At 38.6% G+C, this 18609-nt stretch overlaps 1 protein-coding gene across 2 annotated transcripts in view; it reads left to right on the forward strand.

Annotated features, from left to right (window-relative positions):
* Positions 1–18609, forward strand: part of Ube2q2 (ubiquitin conjugating enzyme E2 Q2) — a 52081-nt gene that overhangs the window by 3686 nt on the left and 29786 nt on the right. For both annotated transcript variants that reach the window (XM_076925290.1, XM_076925291.1), the window contains exons 2-3: positions 8695–8796; positions 13927–14031. In XM_076925290.1, the coding sequence (XP_076781405.1) occupies positions 8695–8796; positions 13927–14031 (207 nt within the window). The remainder of the gene's footprint in view (positions 1–8694; positions 8797–13926; positions 14032–18609) is intronic.

The raw sequence follows: 18609 nt of genomic DNA on the forward strand, positions 1-18609 counted from the left end.
GACTTTCTGGGTCATCCACAGTTCATGATAACATTTCCCCTTCCTCCTTTTAGTTCTGGTGATTTGCTGCTTTTTTTTTTTTCTTTCATGTTCACTCATAATTCTGATTATCTTTTCTCCAAGTTAGTTGTAATGGTGGCAGAATATTGTGTAATTATAAATTTGTGCCTTGTATTTTGTTCATACTTGTTCTGTTGGCTCTATGGCCACTGTTACAGTTCTATTAGAAGAGAATTTTTCCTACCTTGAAAGATAGCTGGTAAGAATTTCTCAAAGAATCATGGGCAGTAAAGAAATGCTTAAAAGGTCACTGAAGATTGATAGGACATCTGTATGTAGTTTAGGTATGTGAGAAGGCTCATGTCAGAGGCAGAACTACAACTTAAGTGCTCGCCTTCCTAGGCCAGGGAAGTTGGGCTTTTTCCCCCTCCCCCCCCATTCCTGTTTTTATAAATTTGTCATACTCTCAAATATGAACCTCGCTGAGTCTTTATTTCTTGTTTTCTGTGGACTCATGAAAGATTATCTGTTATATTTTTTGTTTTCTGTGGACTCATGAAAGATCTGTTATGTAAACTTATGTATTGTTTTTTTCATTTCAGTAAACAGGCCTGGCTGCCAGTCCTCACTAACATCCACTTATAATCACACTCCAAAGCAAAGCAGCTTCTTTTAATAACCAGAATGGCCATTTTGGGAGCTAATATGTGGCTTTCTTTTAGTCATTTAAAAAGACTTAATGATGGCAGTTCCATTACTCCTTTTTTGGGGGAGTAAAGGGATGTTGCGATAGGATCTCTCTATATTGCCTTGGCTGGCTTGAAACTTACTATGTAGACCAAGCTGGCCTTGAAACTTCATCACTGTCTGAAGAGCGCTGGGATCATAGTCCACTGTGTCTGGCTCCATTCCTTCTTGTATAGACTTGTTGGAATTTCAAGAGAGAGAGTATGTGTGCATGTTCATGTGGGTACATGTGTTTGTGGGTACAGGTAAAGATCAGAAGTCAGCTTTAGGTGGTCTTTTTCAGGAGTCATCTACTTTTTTTTTCTTTGAGAGAAGGTGTTTCATTGGCCTGGGGCTCATCAATTAGGTAGCCAGCCAGTGGGCCCAGGCATCTACCTGCCATTACCTCTTTGGTGCTTGACTTAATAGAATGTGCCACCATGCCTGGCTTGCTTTCTTTTTAAATGTGGATTCTGAAAAACTCAGGTTGTCAGGCTTGTGTAGTAAGTACTTTATAGTCGGAGCCATCTCCCTAGTCCTTGTACACACAAAAACTCACTCTCACTTTCTCTCCTTGTACACACAAAAACTCTCTCTCTGTGTGATGTGTGAGTATGTGTGCGTGCTGCCTTGGGTTTTAGGATTTTTATTTATTTTTATGTTGGCATGTGTACATGTTCTTTATATGGTTAGCATCAGCCATGATGTGTGTGTATAGGTCAGAGGTCAATCTCCACTATTCTTGTCTTCTGCCTTTTTTGAGGCAAGGTCTTATTTTTCTGCTGCAATAAGTATACCAGGGTAGCTTAGTCTCCTGTTTTTACCTCCCATTTTGCCAGAAGAATACTGGGCTTGGATTATATAGACAATGAGCTGACTTGAATTTTGGAGGTCTAAACTCAGGTGGTTAGACATGCATGACAAACAGGTCTACCTCCTGGTCTTTTACCTTTTTTTTTTTTTTTTTTTTTTTTTTTGAGTTTTTTCACTACTGTGAGGCCAGATAATTGGCCTTGGTAGCTGGCTAGTTGCTGTCTCCCCAGCACTGGTACTACATGAATGTACTGCTGCATGGCTTTTTGTGGATTCTGAGACTCAAATTCAGGCTCTCTGGCTTTGCTTGCAGACTTCACCAACTGAGCTGTTCATCCCCCTGAGTCTTCCCCACTTCTTTATTGAGGGTCTCATGTAGTAGTAGTTCAGGCTGGCCTTGAACTTGCTTTGTAAATGAAACTCCTATTCCTCCTGTCTCCCCTCTGTGTGTACCACATAACCAGGAACATCTGGGAACTCTTGGTACTAAATTGCTGTTTTAGAGAAAAAAACCAAAAACAAACTCCACAGAAAGTGAAAGTATAAATTGGTATTAAATTGAAACTTTATTCTTTGCTACTTGTATACATAAATATTTCTGAATGAATGATTGTCAGGCTAGTTTTGATGAAGTGCTTTTTTTTTTTTTTTTTTTTTGGTTTTTTTTGAGACAGGGTTTCTCTCGCTGTCCCAGAACTCACTCTGTAGACCAGGCTGGCCTCAAACTCAGAGATCCACCTGCCTCTGCCTCCCAAGTGCTGGGATTAAAGGCGTGTGCCACCACCGCCCAGCAATGAAGTGCTTTTTGTTTAGCTAATTTCTATTCTTCATTACTAAAAACACCTCCTTCAACAGCAAGCTATTAAATTAATTTAAGTTTATATTAATTTAATATTAATTAAATTTAAGCAATTTAAATTAATATTAAATATTAGCACTGAATCTGGGAGGGAGAGCTTTAAGCATTACTTAATATTTAGGATCTTAAGTCATTTCTTTTATTCTCCATAAAACAGTCCCCTTTTGCCCTGGAATGTTATTGGAAAGCTTCTTATCAACACTATTGTACTATACTGTACAAATGGGAAAGTGATAACCTTTAAAAATACTTTGAGCTAGAGAATTCAGTGGTAGAGTACTCCATCTTGCCTAGTATATGCAAGAGCCAGCTACAAAGGAAGGAAATAATCTGCTTTGTAACATCTTTTCATGGCAAATAAGGCAATACTGTTAACTTCATGTTTTGTTTTTCTAGTCTGTATACTGATACAAAGTCATTCAGCTGAAGTTGTACAAAGGAAATAATGAACAAAGTAACCACAAAGCCTAAGGACCTTTGTTTAGCTTATTCTCCTGTGACAGATTACCTTTCCAAATTGAATTCATGGAGAAGCTGTTGGAAATATCAGCGCTGTTGTGTTAGGCTCCTGAATGGTACTTTCAGATCAGAAAGACTCATTGTTTTCATTTATTTGACCAGCTAATAAAGGGTCAGATTCCTTGAGGTTATCTGTCCTTCTCCGTCTCCATTTTAATGCACTTTCTTGAGAGAAATAGAACTATGAAGAGGCTTGGGTTTCCTTTTTATGAATGATGTTATATCTTAGTAAGTTTTGGGGGGTGACTGCAGGGTGGGAGTGTTAAGCTTAGACCTGGGAAGGGGTAATGTTAAATAAGTGTCAGGTAATTGAGGGAGGGGGTAGAGACAGAATGCCAAATATAAAACATGACAGGGGAGAAACAGAACAAGGCTTACCCCTACCCCAAGGCTTTTGTAATAGTGGTCTCTAATAGCTTCTAAAGAGAATTATGAAAAACAATGGCTAATCAGAACTACTGAAATCATCCAGGGGAATTTGCAGCCTAGTTGATTCAGATCAGTTTCATTATTTTATCTGCCTCAGTTCATTTAGAAAAATGTTCTCAGTAGAACTTGTTTTCTACCTTGGATATTTAAACAACTTTTAGAACGTGATGCAGACTTTGTGTTGAAGGTTTTTCCAGGGGTGGTGGTAGGTGTTTTGTAATATGGAAAACAAAACATTGTTGCAAGGAATTTATAAACCAGAGAAGCAAAACAAAACAACAAAACCTCTTTAATTCTTCTACTCACTGCTATAAATTTTGGTTTAGTACCTTTCTGGTTATTTTTTCCCTCTATTTTATGCTTTTCCTTTTTTGGGACAGGATCTTTCTATGTAGTCCTGGAACTCTTATATAGACCAGGCTGGCCTTAAATTGACAGTCATCCTCTGCCTCTTGAGTTTTGAGATTAAAGGCATATGCTATCACATCTGGCTACTATTTTGAAAAATGATAAATGGGGTTGTTTTGTCACATTGTTCTCACTTAGCAGTGTTGTGGATCTGTATCTTCAGGTCCTTCCCCAGAGTCTCCAGTTGTTTGCTCTTCTGTGATATAATAATTCCTGTTTCCTAATATTGACCATGCAGGTGGCTGTTGCATCCATTTTCTTATTTCAAGTAGCACTTTGAGCATCAGTAGATGGAATCCTAGTGCATATAGGAAATGTCCTTGGAAATTTTCTTATAGGTGGTTCCTTTTCATTCTTCTTGTTGCTGATTTGGTTTCTGAAGGTAGAACAAATTATATTGTACTATATAGAAACTTTTCCATTCAGCTTCCAGCTTTATCAGATGGGTAAAAATGTTAGCATTGTGTAATGGATGAGCATCACCACAGTAATGGCAGGAGGTATAGTTATCTACAGCCCTCTGAGCAGAAGTTTGACCTTATGAATTCTCCCTGTTAGGGTTAAGGTGAATGCTGATTATTCCACGATAGCCAGAATTATACCTGTGACCCCAATTGTTCCCCAACAAGACAGTCAGAGAGAAGACCCAGATCTTTGTGGCTTCCCCCACCTGACAGCTCATCATCAGGAAGGGTTAGAATGTGTTCTGGTTAGTTTGACACAGGGTAGAGTCATCTGGGGAGGAAACCTCAGTTGAGTAAATGGCAACATAAGATCCAGCTGTAGGCAAGCAAGCCTCTAGGGCACATGCTCAGGGATTGATTGAGAAGGGCCCAGCCCATTGTGGATGCTACCATCCTGGGCTGGTGGTCCTCCTATAAGGAAGCAGACTGAGCAAGCCAGTATGCAGCAACCCTCCATATCCTCTGCCTCAGCTCCTGCTCCCAGGTTCTTGTCCTGTCTGAGGTCCTGCCTTGGCTTCCTTCAGTGAACTGTGACTCAGGGTATGTAATCCATTCAAAACCTTCCTCCCCAAGTTGCTTTTGGTCATGGTGTTCCATCACAGTTCTTGGTCAGGCTTTGTGTCAAGAGAGGGAGGTATCAAAACCAGTCCCAATAGAGCATGTAGGTTAATGTAGAATGGAGAAAAGGAGGTGTTTTTCCAAAGAAGAAAGGCTAGGGGATTTGTTTGGCAGGAGAGAAGTTGGAAAGTAGCAGTTCTCAATATTTTTGGAATCAAGACTTAAACTCTTAAATATATCACAGGCCTAAGGAAACTTCCTTTTTATCAGTTATACCTTTGATATTTATGATTAAAAATTAAAACATTTAAAACAATAATACTGCATGTTTCTTTTTCTTTGATACTTGTTCTGTCATTTGCTTCTGCACTTTTAAATATGTATTTAAATATATGTATAAATAGTATCAAATAATTTAATATATTTTATTTTTATATTATATGGATTATAAAAATATATTTTAAAATGTATTTTATGTATATGTTTTGTCTCTTATATATGTCTGTACCATGTGCATGCCTGGTGCCTATGGAGTCTGGAAGAGAGGGTATTATACTTGCTGGAACTGGAGATAGAGATATTTATGAACCACCTTGTGGGTTCTGGGAAATGAACCCAGGTCCTCTGCAAGAGTAGTCATGCCCTTAACCTCAGAGCCATCCCTCTAGCCCAGTTGTTTGATGCTTTAATTGAAGTAATGTGAACAAAACCCATCTTTGTGTCTGATTGAAAAAAAATATTTTAATAGCAGTCGCCACTTTCGATAACTGGACTCTCCATGCCCTTTAGTGTTGGGAACTGAACATAGGGCCTCAATCACGGTAGGCAAGTGTTCTTACCACTGAGAAATGTACTATTTTTTTTGAAAATGACACGCTGTCTCTTATTTTTGAGAAAACATCTTCCAGAAACTCATGTTGGAATTAAGCATTGCAGTCATCCGTTCATGTCAGTTCATTTCACTGACGAGTCACACATGCCTACTCTCAAGTGTGCTACAGGGGCTCCTGTGTATTCCCTGCTTCATTACCATCTATTAAGAAAGGCTTATAAGGTGTAAGGGGCAGCACATCACCAGGCATCCTGAAGGAAAGCCTGGTTTTTATTCACAGCTTTGTCCATCTAAACACTAGCAGGGCAAGACTGCAGCAGACCACTGTTAAGACCTTCACTTGTGGGAAGGTAGCAGCACTTTCAAGTAGAGTAATTAAGTAGGATTAAAAGAATTAAGTAGAGTGAAAAAGATCATGACCATTTTAGTCTTGTACTGAGGGGTGCAAGGCCTTTGAGAAACATAGAAATGAGTGCTTAGACTTGCTGCCTATCCTGCCCTTTTATGTACAGGATTTAAAATACATACAGCTCTCAGGGGGAACTGATTTCCTTTCCCTACATTTCTTTTAACATGGTGTAAGGCATTTGATTCCACATTAAGCTCATGTGTTTCTTTATGCAGATATTTACTAGATAAACACTAATCTGTACAATGAGCTTCTAGATCTATTTTTATTTTTTTTTTTAAAGCTAAAGCAAATGCAAAGCCCAGTCAATAAGTCCCTAAGCTAGGATGAAGAATGTGAAGATGCAGACACCCTACTAAATGCCTTTATTTAAGAATGGGGTTAATTCTGAAGACCTTTACCTTTTAGCCTGTGAAGAGACTTGGAGCCATTAAGAAAGAAAAAGTAAACCAGCCAGTGCTGGACAGGTGCACCACTCCTGACCACTAGCCTCTCTTAAGATTTGAGTTTCTGTGTGTGTATGGTATATATGTACCATATATGTATAAAATGAGGTTATATATAGCATTACAGAACATTGTTCTTCAAAACTATTTGTGTAGTGCAGTTTTCTACTACTTAAATATATTCAGTAGCTAGTATCTACTAATAATGTCTTTTCCCAGATTTTTAGTAAAAATTAGAAGGACCCCTCCCATGCCTGTTAGTATAAGTAATATAAATATAAATAATATCTAAAGGGAGGACTAATCCATTTGTTTTTCCATCCCTTCTTAGACTGTAACAATGAATGTAGTTTCTTTCGATTTTTTTCTTTTGTTTTTTTAAGACATGGTCTCAATCTGTAGACTCAAATTTGCACATCCTCCTACCTCAGCCTCCTAAGTGCTAAAATTACTGGCTGGCTTCAGAATATAATTTCATAGAAAACAGACACATTAAATAAAATTACCTTCATTTGATCTTGCCTAATCATTTTCTCAATGACGATAGTTTCTTCTACCTGTTTTGTTTTGGGGGATCTGAGGATCAAACATAAGATCATGCCCAGATACACGCTCTACCACTGAACTATATCAGAAATCCTTAAAGACTGCTTTTTAAATATAACAGGTGCTAAAGCAAAATGAAACAGCAGCACAGGGCTACCACAATCTTTATTCAGATTTCACCTGCCACAGAGGCTGTGGGCTTCTGAGTTAGCCTTTCTCCTACTACAGATGTTTACGACATTTATTTGAAGACATTATCAACAGCATTCTCAAACATTCTACCAGGAAACCTCTAAATTGGGCCCAGTTAATTCTCATGTCTTGGTATCACACCCTTGTAAAAATCCCTTCCTTAGACTAAGCCACTCATGTCTAAATGCAGCAAAAGTACCAACATCACTTCAGAAATTAAGTTACAAAAAAGTTAACATCTGTCTTGCAATTAATCCTGGTGATGAAAATCAGCTGCCACCTATGGAGAGCTCTGCATGTCAAGAAGTTGAAAAGGAACTCTAAAAATTAAACCAAGGTTCTCAGATTAGGCCAACATCCTGAGAAGGATCCTGGCAACAACTATGAGAGACCCTCTCCCTTTCCATCCTTCTGACCACTGTAGCCTCCACCAACACTTTCCTGCACTGGGAAAGACCATAGGTCAGAGAAATCAAGGTACGTAACTGGTACACAGACTCTGATCCACAGAAACCAAGAGTATGTATGTGTATTATACACAATGAGTGCAGGTCTAGAGGTGCCATAGCCCCTAAAGCTGGAGTTAAGTTGGGAGCCAGCTGACATGGGTGCTGTGGTAAATTAAACTCAGGTTCTCTGAAAGTACATGTTCTTAACCACCGATCATCTTTCCAGCCCACTTACAGCCTACTTTTTGAGATAGGGACTTTATGTATGTCCTAGACTGGCCTCAAACTCATGGGCTTCCTACGCAGCCTTTGAGGTGGCCACCCCCAAGCCTGGCTTAATGTAGTAAATTTTATACAGGTGAAGGAAAAGAAAACCTTGAAGAAGTCTCTGTAATTATTTGACATTGAAGGCCAGAACACTCTGAGTAGAGGGTCTTGAAAAGTAGTGTTTAGCATATGTGAAGATTTGGAGACATGTTCCTTGGATTAGTTTTATAATTCAGAACTAGGTATCCAGTTAGAAATGTAACATTAAAAGGCAGAGCTACTGTTCCAAATCTGTAGATTGAATTTTAAAGTTGAGATTTTCTTTTTAATTTGCCTTTTCACTTTGAGAGATTATCATGATTCCATATTTTAAAGCTCTGAAAAAGGTAAAAGCTAGAAAATTCAGGTCATGATAGATGTGTTGTTGCAAGTCTTCAGTGGCACTTGAATACATTTTCTCCCCTTAGATCAAAGCAACTCTTAAGGTGTATTTGGTTTTAATCATTTTGCTCATTGGGTAAAAGTTCTGTTGTCTGGTTTTAAACTTACAGATTGTATAACATGGACTATGCAAGATTAAGTTGTTAAACTTAGCAATTTTAATTTTTAAATTCCACAGAGGACTCTGGTCATTTTTCATGAATTTCAATGTCGCCTTTCTTCCTTTGGTGAATTTTGTGTGGATCATAATCACCTGCCCCTTAGTGGTACGGTTTTAATTGCATCTTTGGGTTGGTCTATTTGTAAATATGTTTCACCTAGCTGTCTCTGTAACAGGAATCTTACCCATCTTCTTCACCAATATGGTTTGTGGACTCTGATGACCCAAATCTGACATCAGTTCTGGAACGCTTAGAAGATACTAAGAACAACAGTTCGGTAAGGAGATGAACCACACTTTCTTTTTTCCTTCTCATGGTCTTATACAGAAGAATTAAATATTAAGCAGTAATACGATAAGAAATTTATCATACTAAAATTTATTTTCTTTTCCTGATAATTTTCCATCCCTTCTTAGATTGTAATATAGGTTGTTACAGCATGTTTAATAATGACAGTTTTGGCAAGGTTAGAGACTGTGACGTCCATTGCCCTCTTTCTACATGTACATTCTATTTACGTTAGGAATTGAGGTTCTCTTTTTTCCTTCATTCTAACCATTAAACAAAGCAAACATTTTTGATAAGACTGGGTGAGGTGAGAAAGGACAAAGGGGAGAGAAAGGCCAGTGTAGATGTTAAGGGAGGTAACATAGGGATAGCATCAGGATTTTTTTTTTTTAAGATTTTTTTAAAAGAGACTTATTTTATTTATATGAGTATACTGTCTTCAGACACACCAAAAGAGGGCATCAGACCCCATTACAGATGGTTGTGAGCTACCATGTGGTTGCTGGGAATTGAACTCAGGACCTCTGGAAGAACAGTCAGTACTCTTAACCACTGAACCATCTCTCCAACCTAACATCAGTGTTTGTGTTAGGGAATTCCTTTGCTGTTAAGGACCCACAAGTCTGCAGTAAAAGCCAAATTTATTTTTAAAAAGGTTGGTTTGTTGGTTTGTTTTGGATCCCTAGTCATCCCCCTTGTGCATACATTCCAAGGCTCCCTGTAGAAGCCTACCTAGATCTGTGGATAGCTCTGAACTCTATATAATAAACATGTTTCTTCAGGACATTGCACACTAAGAGATGAATAGTAACTAGTAAAGTAGAACCCGTGACAATGGGCTCCATGTTAAATAACTGTAAACATTGTTTACTTCCAGTTTGTATATGTGGACCTTGATTAACCCTGGAAAACAGTGTTTATCTCTTTGTTAAAGGGGGGCTGCTGTGTAAAGAGATGTATCTTTCCAGGCTGGAGAGATGGCTCAGAAGTTTAGAACACTTGCTGCTCTTACAGAGGACCTGAGGTCAGTTTCCAGCACCCAAGTTCCAACAGCTTATGAGTGCCTGTGACTATAGCACTGGGATTTGATGTCTCTGTCCCTATAGGCACTGTACTCAGGTGTACAAACTACACACAGTTAAAAATAAAAATCTTGTAAAAAGTATTCATTCTTTTTTTTTAAATATTAAAATGTTTGATTCTTTGATTGTAAACTCCATTGTGAGAAAATTAGTAAGTTGTAGAAAAACAAGAGGACATCTAACTTTCCTATAATTTTCTGTCTAATATAACCACTGTGGACATAATGGATGTTTTCTGCAGTTTTTTCTTTGTTAGCAAAATACATACACTGTTTCATATGTTTTTAAATAGTTGGGGTCATAGTCTTATATCCCTTTTGAACTTACTGTATTTTTCCATGTTATTAAATTCTTATGGAAAATAATTGTTCTTTGTAGATGTCATCTTCTTAAAAAATACTCCTCTTAAACTCCTATAAACTGCAAAGGAATGAGCTGGAGAAAAACAATTAAATTGATCTGTTGAAGTACATTTTATAAAGATCTATAGTACCTCAAATGCTGCTTATTACCAAATAGAGGATACAATGATTAGTTTATTCATGAGTGCAACAAATTAAACACTTAGGAATAAATTCAAATGTGGGAGACTTATATGAAGAAAACAACAGAATTTTGCCTCACAGAATTTAAAGACTTAGATATTATGGACAGATAGATGTGAGATGTTACAAATGCCACTTATCTCCATGTCCTTATATTTATAAGTCCAGTGCAGTGTCACAGAAAATGTTCTATTTATTTTGGCTTTTAAAGACAGGGTCTTGCTGTGTAGTTCAGGCTGTCCTGGAACTTGCAAGCCTCTTGCCTCAGCCTTTGCAGTACTGGAATTACAGGCTGTGTCACCATGCCTGACAACCAACACATTTGTTTTTGGTATTTTCAGAATGACTCAAGAATAAATAATAAAATCAAAAATTTAAAAAGGTAAAAAGTTTACCCCAATAGTAGATGATATAAAATAGTAACTATTGGAACTAGACCAGCAGGCAATAAAAATTTAGAAACAGCCATGTAAATGACAACTTAGAGTAAGTAAAGCTGGTGTTTTAACCCAAGAAGGAAGACTCTTTCTATAGATAATTTTAGAACTGACCATTTAGGGAAGTTAGAATCATTGACTCTTTGTCTTGTCAATATAAATTTTAGATGGTTAAAGCATGTTCTTAAAATTAAGAACACTGAGGCTGTTGAAATGGCTCAGCAGATGAAGGCAGTTGGCTACAAAATTGACCCAGTTCAATCTCCAGGACCCACATAGAAGGAGAGAACTACCTCCTACAGTTGTCCTCTGACCACCACACCGTGTCATGGCACACGTCATCCCCACTTTCCCAACCTCCATAAGTGTAAAAAATTTCTAAAACAATGAAGAATATAAGTTTCAAAAGTTTGTAAAAGAGTCCAGATCTTAAGAACCATGAAAGTCGGAGATAATTAAAAGCCAGACAGGTTCATGTTTCATCTGCAGCAGACTGGTGATGGAGAAGAGAGACAGACATAGCCTCTAGCTAGCTGTTTCTTCTTAAATTGCTTATGAGTTAGGCCTGCTGGCACAGGCCCATAATCCTGCTCTTTGGGGTTAGGAGTTAAGGCACAGAGATTGCAAGGCCAAGGCCAAGGCCAAGTCTGGTCAACAGATTGAGATTCTGTCTCAGAAGTGAAGAGACTGTTAACTATTAACTCAGTGGGAGAATGCTCATCTACCTTGTGCAGAGCCCTAGGCATAATCCCTGATACTATGAAAAAACAAAAACAAACAAAATCCAACCTGTGTCAAGTTAAAGGGAATAGAACTTATATTGGACCTAATTATATAAAGTAAGTCCATTTACATGAAGGAAAGACATGGTTTCACTGTTGTCAATAGCCTCTGCCAATTTCTCATAATCTGGTTCTAGAGAGAATAGTTGTTGTTTTGACTTTTCAATTTACTTACTATAGTAGAGAATCTGCTGTTGTATAGACATTCCTTAGCTGTCTAGTCCACTGGCTCCTTTTTAGTACTCAAAGGAAGATTTTTCCATGGCTGAAATATTGTTCCATCAACATGTATTACTTAATGCCCATAATAAAGAGCTGGTTAAACTTTTAAAAATGTAATGTATAGTTGAATACTCCAGTGAAGTAAAAAAAAGAATTGCAACCAACCTTTTCCCATAGTACACATAGGACATTGCAAGATACTTACTTGTATCTTGTAACGAGGCATAGAATATTGTTTAATCTGCCCTCTTCTGTATACAGTATTGTACGATGCATATTAGTGATGGCTTAACTGTGCTTGCATCCTCCTTCCCATAAATATGGGAAGCTGTTAACAGAACACAGAAAAATACTGATTGGCTTCTCTGAAGCTCTGTGATAAGTGATGTGTATTCAAAGCCAAGGTGTGTCTGTCCTGTGCTAATTGATAACCATGTGGGGACATCTATGAGACCGCCATTCCCTGGCTCTCTTACTGTCTCATCTTGGTCTCCTCTGACATGCTCTTCCTTGGTATGTTTCTTTTTTATCTTTTTATTCTGTATTTTCTCTGTGCAAGCTCTTTTACTCTCATTACTTACGTCATTATTTATTGTAGAGATCCCTAAATCTATATCTCTAGCCAAAATTTATCTTCAGAGTTTGAAACCCATATACTTAGATTACTGGTCCTCTCTAGGGGATCTTGATTAGATGTGCCATGGATGTGCATATCAGTTACATTTGTCTCCATTGTGTTTTCCCTCACTAACTCTCTCTCTGTGAAAATGAAACGATGGTACTGGTCGTCTGTGCCTGGCCCTGGGAACTTGAGTTCTTTTTTATACTTCTGTTCCCAAAACCATAAACTCTAGTAAGTGCCAAGGACGTGTCCATTTACCTTCTAAATAGTGTAGACCCTCCCTGTGATCTTAGTTTCTTCCACAGTCCCTGAAGAGGAGGGGAGTGTTAAAAGTTAAACTTCTGGAACTCCCTGTTTTTCCCTTTGCTTAGTATGGAGCCATCAGACTGCTATCACCTATAGCACTCCTGCAAGGTACTGTGGCAGGATCCGAGGTCAGGGCTGTGTCCTGGTCACCCTGTCTCATCCCATGATGTACCTACACACATCCATAGAGGTGGGCCCTTTGCTTCCCTTTGAGCATGAGGACATTTGTTTGATCTAGTTTAGTGCTTAGCCTTCCTCATGTCCACTTGGTCCTTCATCCACTTTGGAAGGGCTTGTTCTTGGCTGGATTTAACCCATTCTAATCCTGATTGTGTTTTCTTAGTCCTCCATAAACCTGCTTCTTCTTAATGTCTTTTCTTGATTAGAGACACTGAGCTAACTGTTCCTGCCCAGGGAAGTCAGTTGCCTTATCAGCTCCCATCTGAGCCTTAAGTATTGCTTCTCTTCTGTGTTGAGGAAAACTCCTAAAAAATGAAAAGTATGTTTGCACAGTTTTCCTTGTTTACTTCCTTAAAGTAAATATACCTACAAACATTTAGAATGGAAATTTAAAGAGCTATTCTAATATGGCAGTTTTGCTAATTTTTTTTTTTAATTTTGGAGAGGCTTAATTTTAAGTTACTCCTTACTGTCATGAGACAGCCTTCATTTTCCTGTTTTGCAGATGGCAGAGACTAAAGCCAGGGTTTAGATGTACAAGGTTATCTATTCCAGGCTAAGTCTACTAGGTCACACTTGCCTTATAGTTTTAAACAAATTAACTGTTGTGAATGTAATTCTATAATCCATACGCAACACTTTCTTTAGTTCTTCTCCCCCCAATGCATTAATGTTGTGTTGTCTAAAGCTGCCAGTTTCTTAGTTAGCAACTAGATACCTTGTTGTCAGGACATAATACGCTGTAGTAACTTTTTAAAATAGCGATTCCCTTAGACCAGCAGCTCTACCTTGTATCAGAGATTGTTAACTCCATCCTAGGCTGCAGTTGAGCAGGAGCACGGTTCCCTTTCCTCCTGGATTGATGAACAGTAGTTGAAGTGTTATTCAATGTCTTCTAAGGGCTCTTTAACATGATGCTGATTTACTGAAATGTGTTTTGTAGCTCCGTCAGCAGTTGAAGTGGTTGATATGTGACCTCTGCAGACTATATAACCTTCCTAAGCACCTGGATGTTGAGATGCTAGATCAGCCACTACCCACGGGTCAGGTAAAGTAAACATTCTCTAGTGTTGAAGAGCTGAAATCGTCTTAATTGAAAGTTAAACTAGGATAATTTAAAATTATTATACAGCCTATTTGGAAGTTAGTTTTGTGTTCCTAGTAAATTGCCTAGCTTTAGGTGCTAACAGCCTTTTCATTTCTTGGAGTTGTTTGTATTTTACTGTGATAGGTGAGTGCTGCTCCCCGACCCCTCCGTTTTGATTTTTGTTAAAATTTCTGATACCTGTGTTTCTTTTTTGTTTGGTTGTTTAGTTAATTACCTTCCTTTGGCATACCATGTCCATAAGTCTGTTTGTGCTTCTTAAGATCTAATGCAAAGTTAGCTCTCCCTAAGCCATGGAAATTTCCACCAATTCAGCAATCACTCATAACTTTTAGACTTGCCTAATTAGCTATTTATTTTATGACTTTATTTTATTTTACTTTATGACTTTTTATTACAATAAATGAGGGTTTAGCTCTTATAGAAACTACCTACTTAAACCACTGCTTCTAAAGCATTGTTTAGTCATGAGCAACCAGTTTGCTACGAGGACTTTGGAGAGCCATGTTTTCTGTTACGGCATTTCCATGCCTGTGCAGTCTTTTACTTCTCAGGGTCCTTTTTATAGTAATACTTCTCAGTTTGTTTCTAAATGTCAGGTTCTCTTTCTGGGACCATCTGTCTTTGGGGTCCCTGGCTCTTCTGCATTAGTCTTTTTGAGTTCTCTGGACTGTGTGCAGTTGTCACCTCGAGATTTTTTTTTCTGCTATCCTAGGGTGAATCTATTGATTCCTGGGTCTCATGCCATCTCTTTTCTTGTTTTTCTCTATTTATTACACTATCAGATAAAAGCCAAGGCATGAAGGAATGGCATGTTTTCTGAGTTAGCTTTTGAAAAATCTGGTTCAGAGTTGTCGTTAGAACAAGCCCACACTGGTTTCAAAATGTGGTTCTTGTTGCCATCCTCCTAGTCTCTGACCACTTCTCACTTTTGTACCAAGTAACCAGAGTGGTTTGGCAGTACCACAGGTATTCTAAAAGCAGTGCGCAGTGCCGTACATGGGAGTTGTGGGGCCTCAGTATCAGCTGCTGTTGTGTTCTGTGTTTGAATAATAAATCTAGGCTGACATTTTTGCCTAAGATTTCAAATACTATGCTATTGTCTTCTAGTCAATGGTGTTGCTGAAGCTGATGCCGCCCAGAATCTTATTTATGCATGAGTTTCTTTGGAAGCTTCAGGGAATTTGTTTGGTATAATGAACTGCAACAGTGGCCTGAGCTTAGGGTCTTCTTCCATTGTGCTGGATGTTCAGGAAGGACATCCCTTTTCAAATTTAAGTCTTGAATTTTGGTATATATTTTTGTGTGTTAGCTTTGCTTTTCCATTTGATTTGTTTTGGAGTTTATTAATTGGGCTTTTCAATTTTGTTTTTACTTTTTGGAGACAAGGTCTTGTATACTTTGGCGCTGACCTCCAAAACCATGTGTAGATGAGGCTGTTGGTTCTCTTGTCTCTATGTCCTGAATGCTAGAATTACAGGTTGTATCGTCATGCCTGGCTGCTTTTAGATTTTAGGCCTCGTAGTTTGAGTCTTTATATCTGTTTTATTATATTCTTTTCTTAATTTTATTATTTCTTTATTTGTATGTGTGTATGTGTTGGTATGCACATTGATGGCACTTCTATGAAGTCAGAGAACAACTTGGAGGAATTGGTTCTCTCTACCATCTGAGTCCCAGGATCAAACCCAGGAGGTCAGGCTTGGCAGCAGGCATCTTTGTCCACTGAGCCATTTTACTTTTTCTTTTAAAATATTGCTGTTCTGTCAACTTTTTGCTATTTCACATGGGCAATAATAACTTTTAAGGTTTTAAAAAAACATGTGTATGAGTGTATTGCCTACATGTATGTGTACCACATGCATATAATAGAAAATCTGTTGGGATTCCCTGAAAATGGATGGTTGTTAGCTGCCATTAGGTGCTAGCAATCAAACCCTAGTCTCCTGCAGGAGCAGCAAGTGCTCTTAACCACTGAGCCATCTCTTTAGCCCCAAAGTTTTGTTTTCATTATATGTTTACCCCATTTCTCAGAACTTAATGGCTTAGAGCTGGATGTGGTGGCACATGTTTTAATCTCAGCACCCAGGAGGCTGAGGCAGGATGCATGTGAGGCAAGCCTGTCCTACAAATGAAGACCCAGTCTTAGAACCCCACAAGCTTGCCTTTAAGTAGATACTTGACAAGTAGAGACAGGCAGAGCTCTTGAGTTACAGTGAGACCCTGTCTCAAAAATCTTAATGCCTTAAAATACTAATTCTTGCTATTGGATGGATTAGTTAGGCTTAGCTGAGTAGTGTCTGTTGGTTTCATTTGGTGGCTGTTATGTGCAGTCAGGTGGTGGCACATTCAAGATAGTATGGCCGTAGACAACTAGTGTGATCTTTATCCTAAACAACTCTCAAGTGTCCAAGGATGGCTGCTGCTGCTTCCCCCCCCCACCCCTTCCTTATGTATCTGGCATCTTTAGCATTTCTTTACATGGCTTTTTTTCTGTACATGTACATCCTCTAGGGCTGCTTCATAAGGCTTCTGTTTCCTTAGAGGTCAGTCAGAACTCTTAAAGAATAAAAGAGGGAAGTTGCTGGGCATTTTTGTTTTTCTTCCAAGACAGAGTTTTGCTAAGTAAAGTAGCCCTGGCTGTTGGCAACTCACTCTGTAGATCAGGTTGGCCTTGAACTCAGATAGCCACTGATATCCAGCTTAAGTTGCTGGTCATTCTTAAGGCTTAAACCTGGAGCAGGTCCGCTGGTTTGTGACCTGAAGCATTCTCCAAGCCAGCTCAGGTTAATTGTGGGCTGTGACATTATCCTAGGCTTTAAGCCTGGTGGAGGAGGGAATCATCTCCAGTATCTGAATGTGAACCTGAGTGAGCTTAAGAGCTTTTTCTGATTCTCCCTTTACAGCACTCTGTACAGGTCGTGTAGATGTGATAGAATCATAAAGCAGCTTATTTTGGCACTTTGCCCTCTTTAGCATCTGTATTTTTTATTTGCTATGTATTTTCTCAGTTTTACCATGCCTTGTATATATTGTAAAGTCTGTCCTCAAGTATTTTGTGTTTTATCTTTACTCATTCATATTTTGATTTTTCTTTTTAAGCATACCTTTCTTTTGTGCCAAATAAATGATTTGGAGTTCCTTGTAGCCAAGACTTTTCACCTGTTAGATAGCTTTGGGGGTGTGTGTGTGTGTTGGGGGGGGGGTTCACATTTGAGAGCTGCGTGGTGTGTTTTGGTTAGTCTGTGGGTTCTGTCCTGCTTGCTGTCCCTGTTGTACTGTATCTGGTGTCTGAGTCTGGAGCCTCTGAATTCAGGTACTCTTTGCAGATCTCCTGGGTCACTGCTGTCCTCTGACCTGCACCTTTACTTGTGTGCTTCATTGATCACAGCTCCTGTTCACAGTTATCTCATGAGAATGGTGATTGATTACTCCTCATAAGCCTGTTCCTTTTGTTTTTCAAATTTTTATACTTACACAGTGTTCATTCTTTCGTAATTTAGTGGAGCCTAAAGAAAGATGATGAGAAAATGTTTAATTTTTCTATCTGTTCAGGTTTTATTTTCTAGAATGTCTATGGTTTTGTTTTTTACTTACAGTATATCCTGAACTTGAAGTCTGTCTTGTTTTTCCTGGGTGTAGATTGGGCAACAGTGTAGATACTCAAGATAATTTGTGAATTCTGTAACAAAAGTCCATAGGAACCTATATGTTGCTGTCTTCCAGGTCCCTTGAATGCTCTTATTTGTATTTCCTCAGGCTTTCCATCTCCTTTCTTTATAGCTGTGTCTCATTTTGGTTGTCCTCATTATAAATGCTTTGTTCAGAGGAAACAGGTTCTTTTCTCCTTTTACTGTTTTTCTTCAAATGTTTCTTATTTCCTGGAACTGTCTTGTCCTTTGTATAGTTACTTATTCTTGTTTTGTGGGTGCAGTAGCTTCTCAACAGTGCCAGTGAATCCAGTTAGAGTTTAGTTCTGTCTTCTTTACTAGTTGTGCTTCAGGCCACTTGTGTGGCTTTTCTGTGTGGCACCCTCAGGGTCTGTTTTCTGTTCATGCTACTTGGTCATTTGCTTGTTTGTAGGAAAGGTGTGACACCAGTCAGTACCAGTTTTTGACAGAGATGTCTGTAGGATACTTTTTTCTGCTGTCCAGAGTGTGGACCTGTGTTCTGCTGAAGTTGGAGGCTGGAGCTTATGGTGTTTCCAACTCCAGAGTGTGTTAGGAAATTCTGCTCTTGTGTTGAGTTATAATAAAAAGGCTTTTCCTTCTCTCTTTGGTTCTAGAACCCATCAGGGTGCTAGATTCAGAGGCCATCAGGGAAGAGAGAGTTCCTATAGAATAGAGTGGTCCTTAAAATAATTAGGACTTTACAGCAGTTCATCCTTTTATTCTCCTGTGGTTTTTCCTAAACATTTTTTGCAACCATAGGATCCATCTACTCTGTGTCTGTTGCTGCAGGCGTCTTTAGTGCTAGGATCACAGGCATGAGCCACTGTGCCTGCTTTCAGTGAGCTTTGGG

The sequence above is a fragment of the Arvicanthis niloticus genome, chromosome 26, assembly GCF_011762505.2.
Source record: "Arvicanthis niloticus isolate mArvNil1 chromosome 26, mArvNil1.pat.X, whole genome shotgun sequence".
Taxonomy (NCBI): domain Eukaryota; kingdom Metazoa; phylum Chordata; class Mammalia; order Rodentia; family Muridae; genus Arvicanthis; species Arvicanthis niloticus.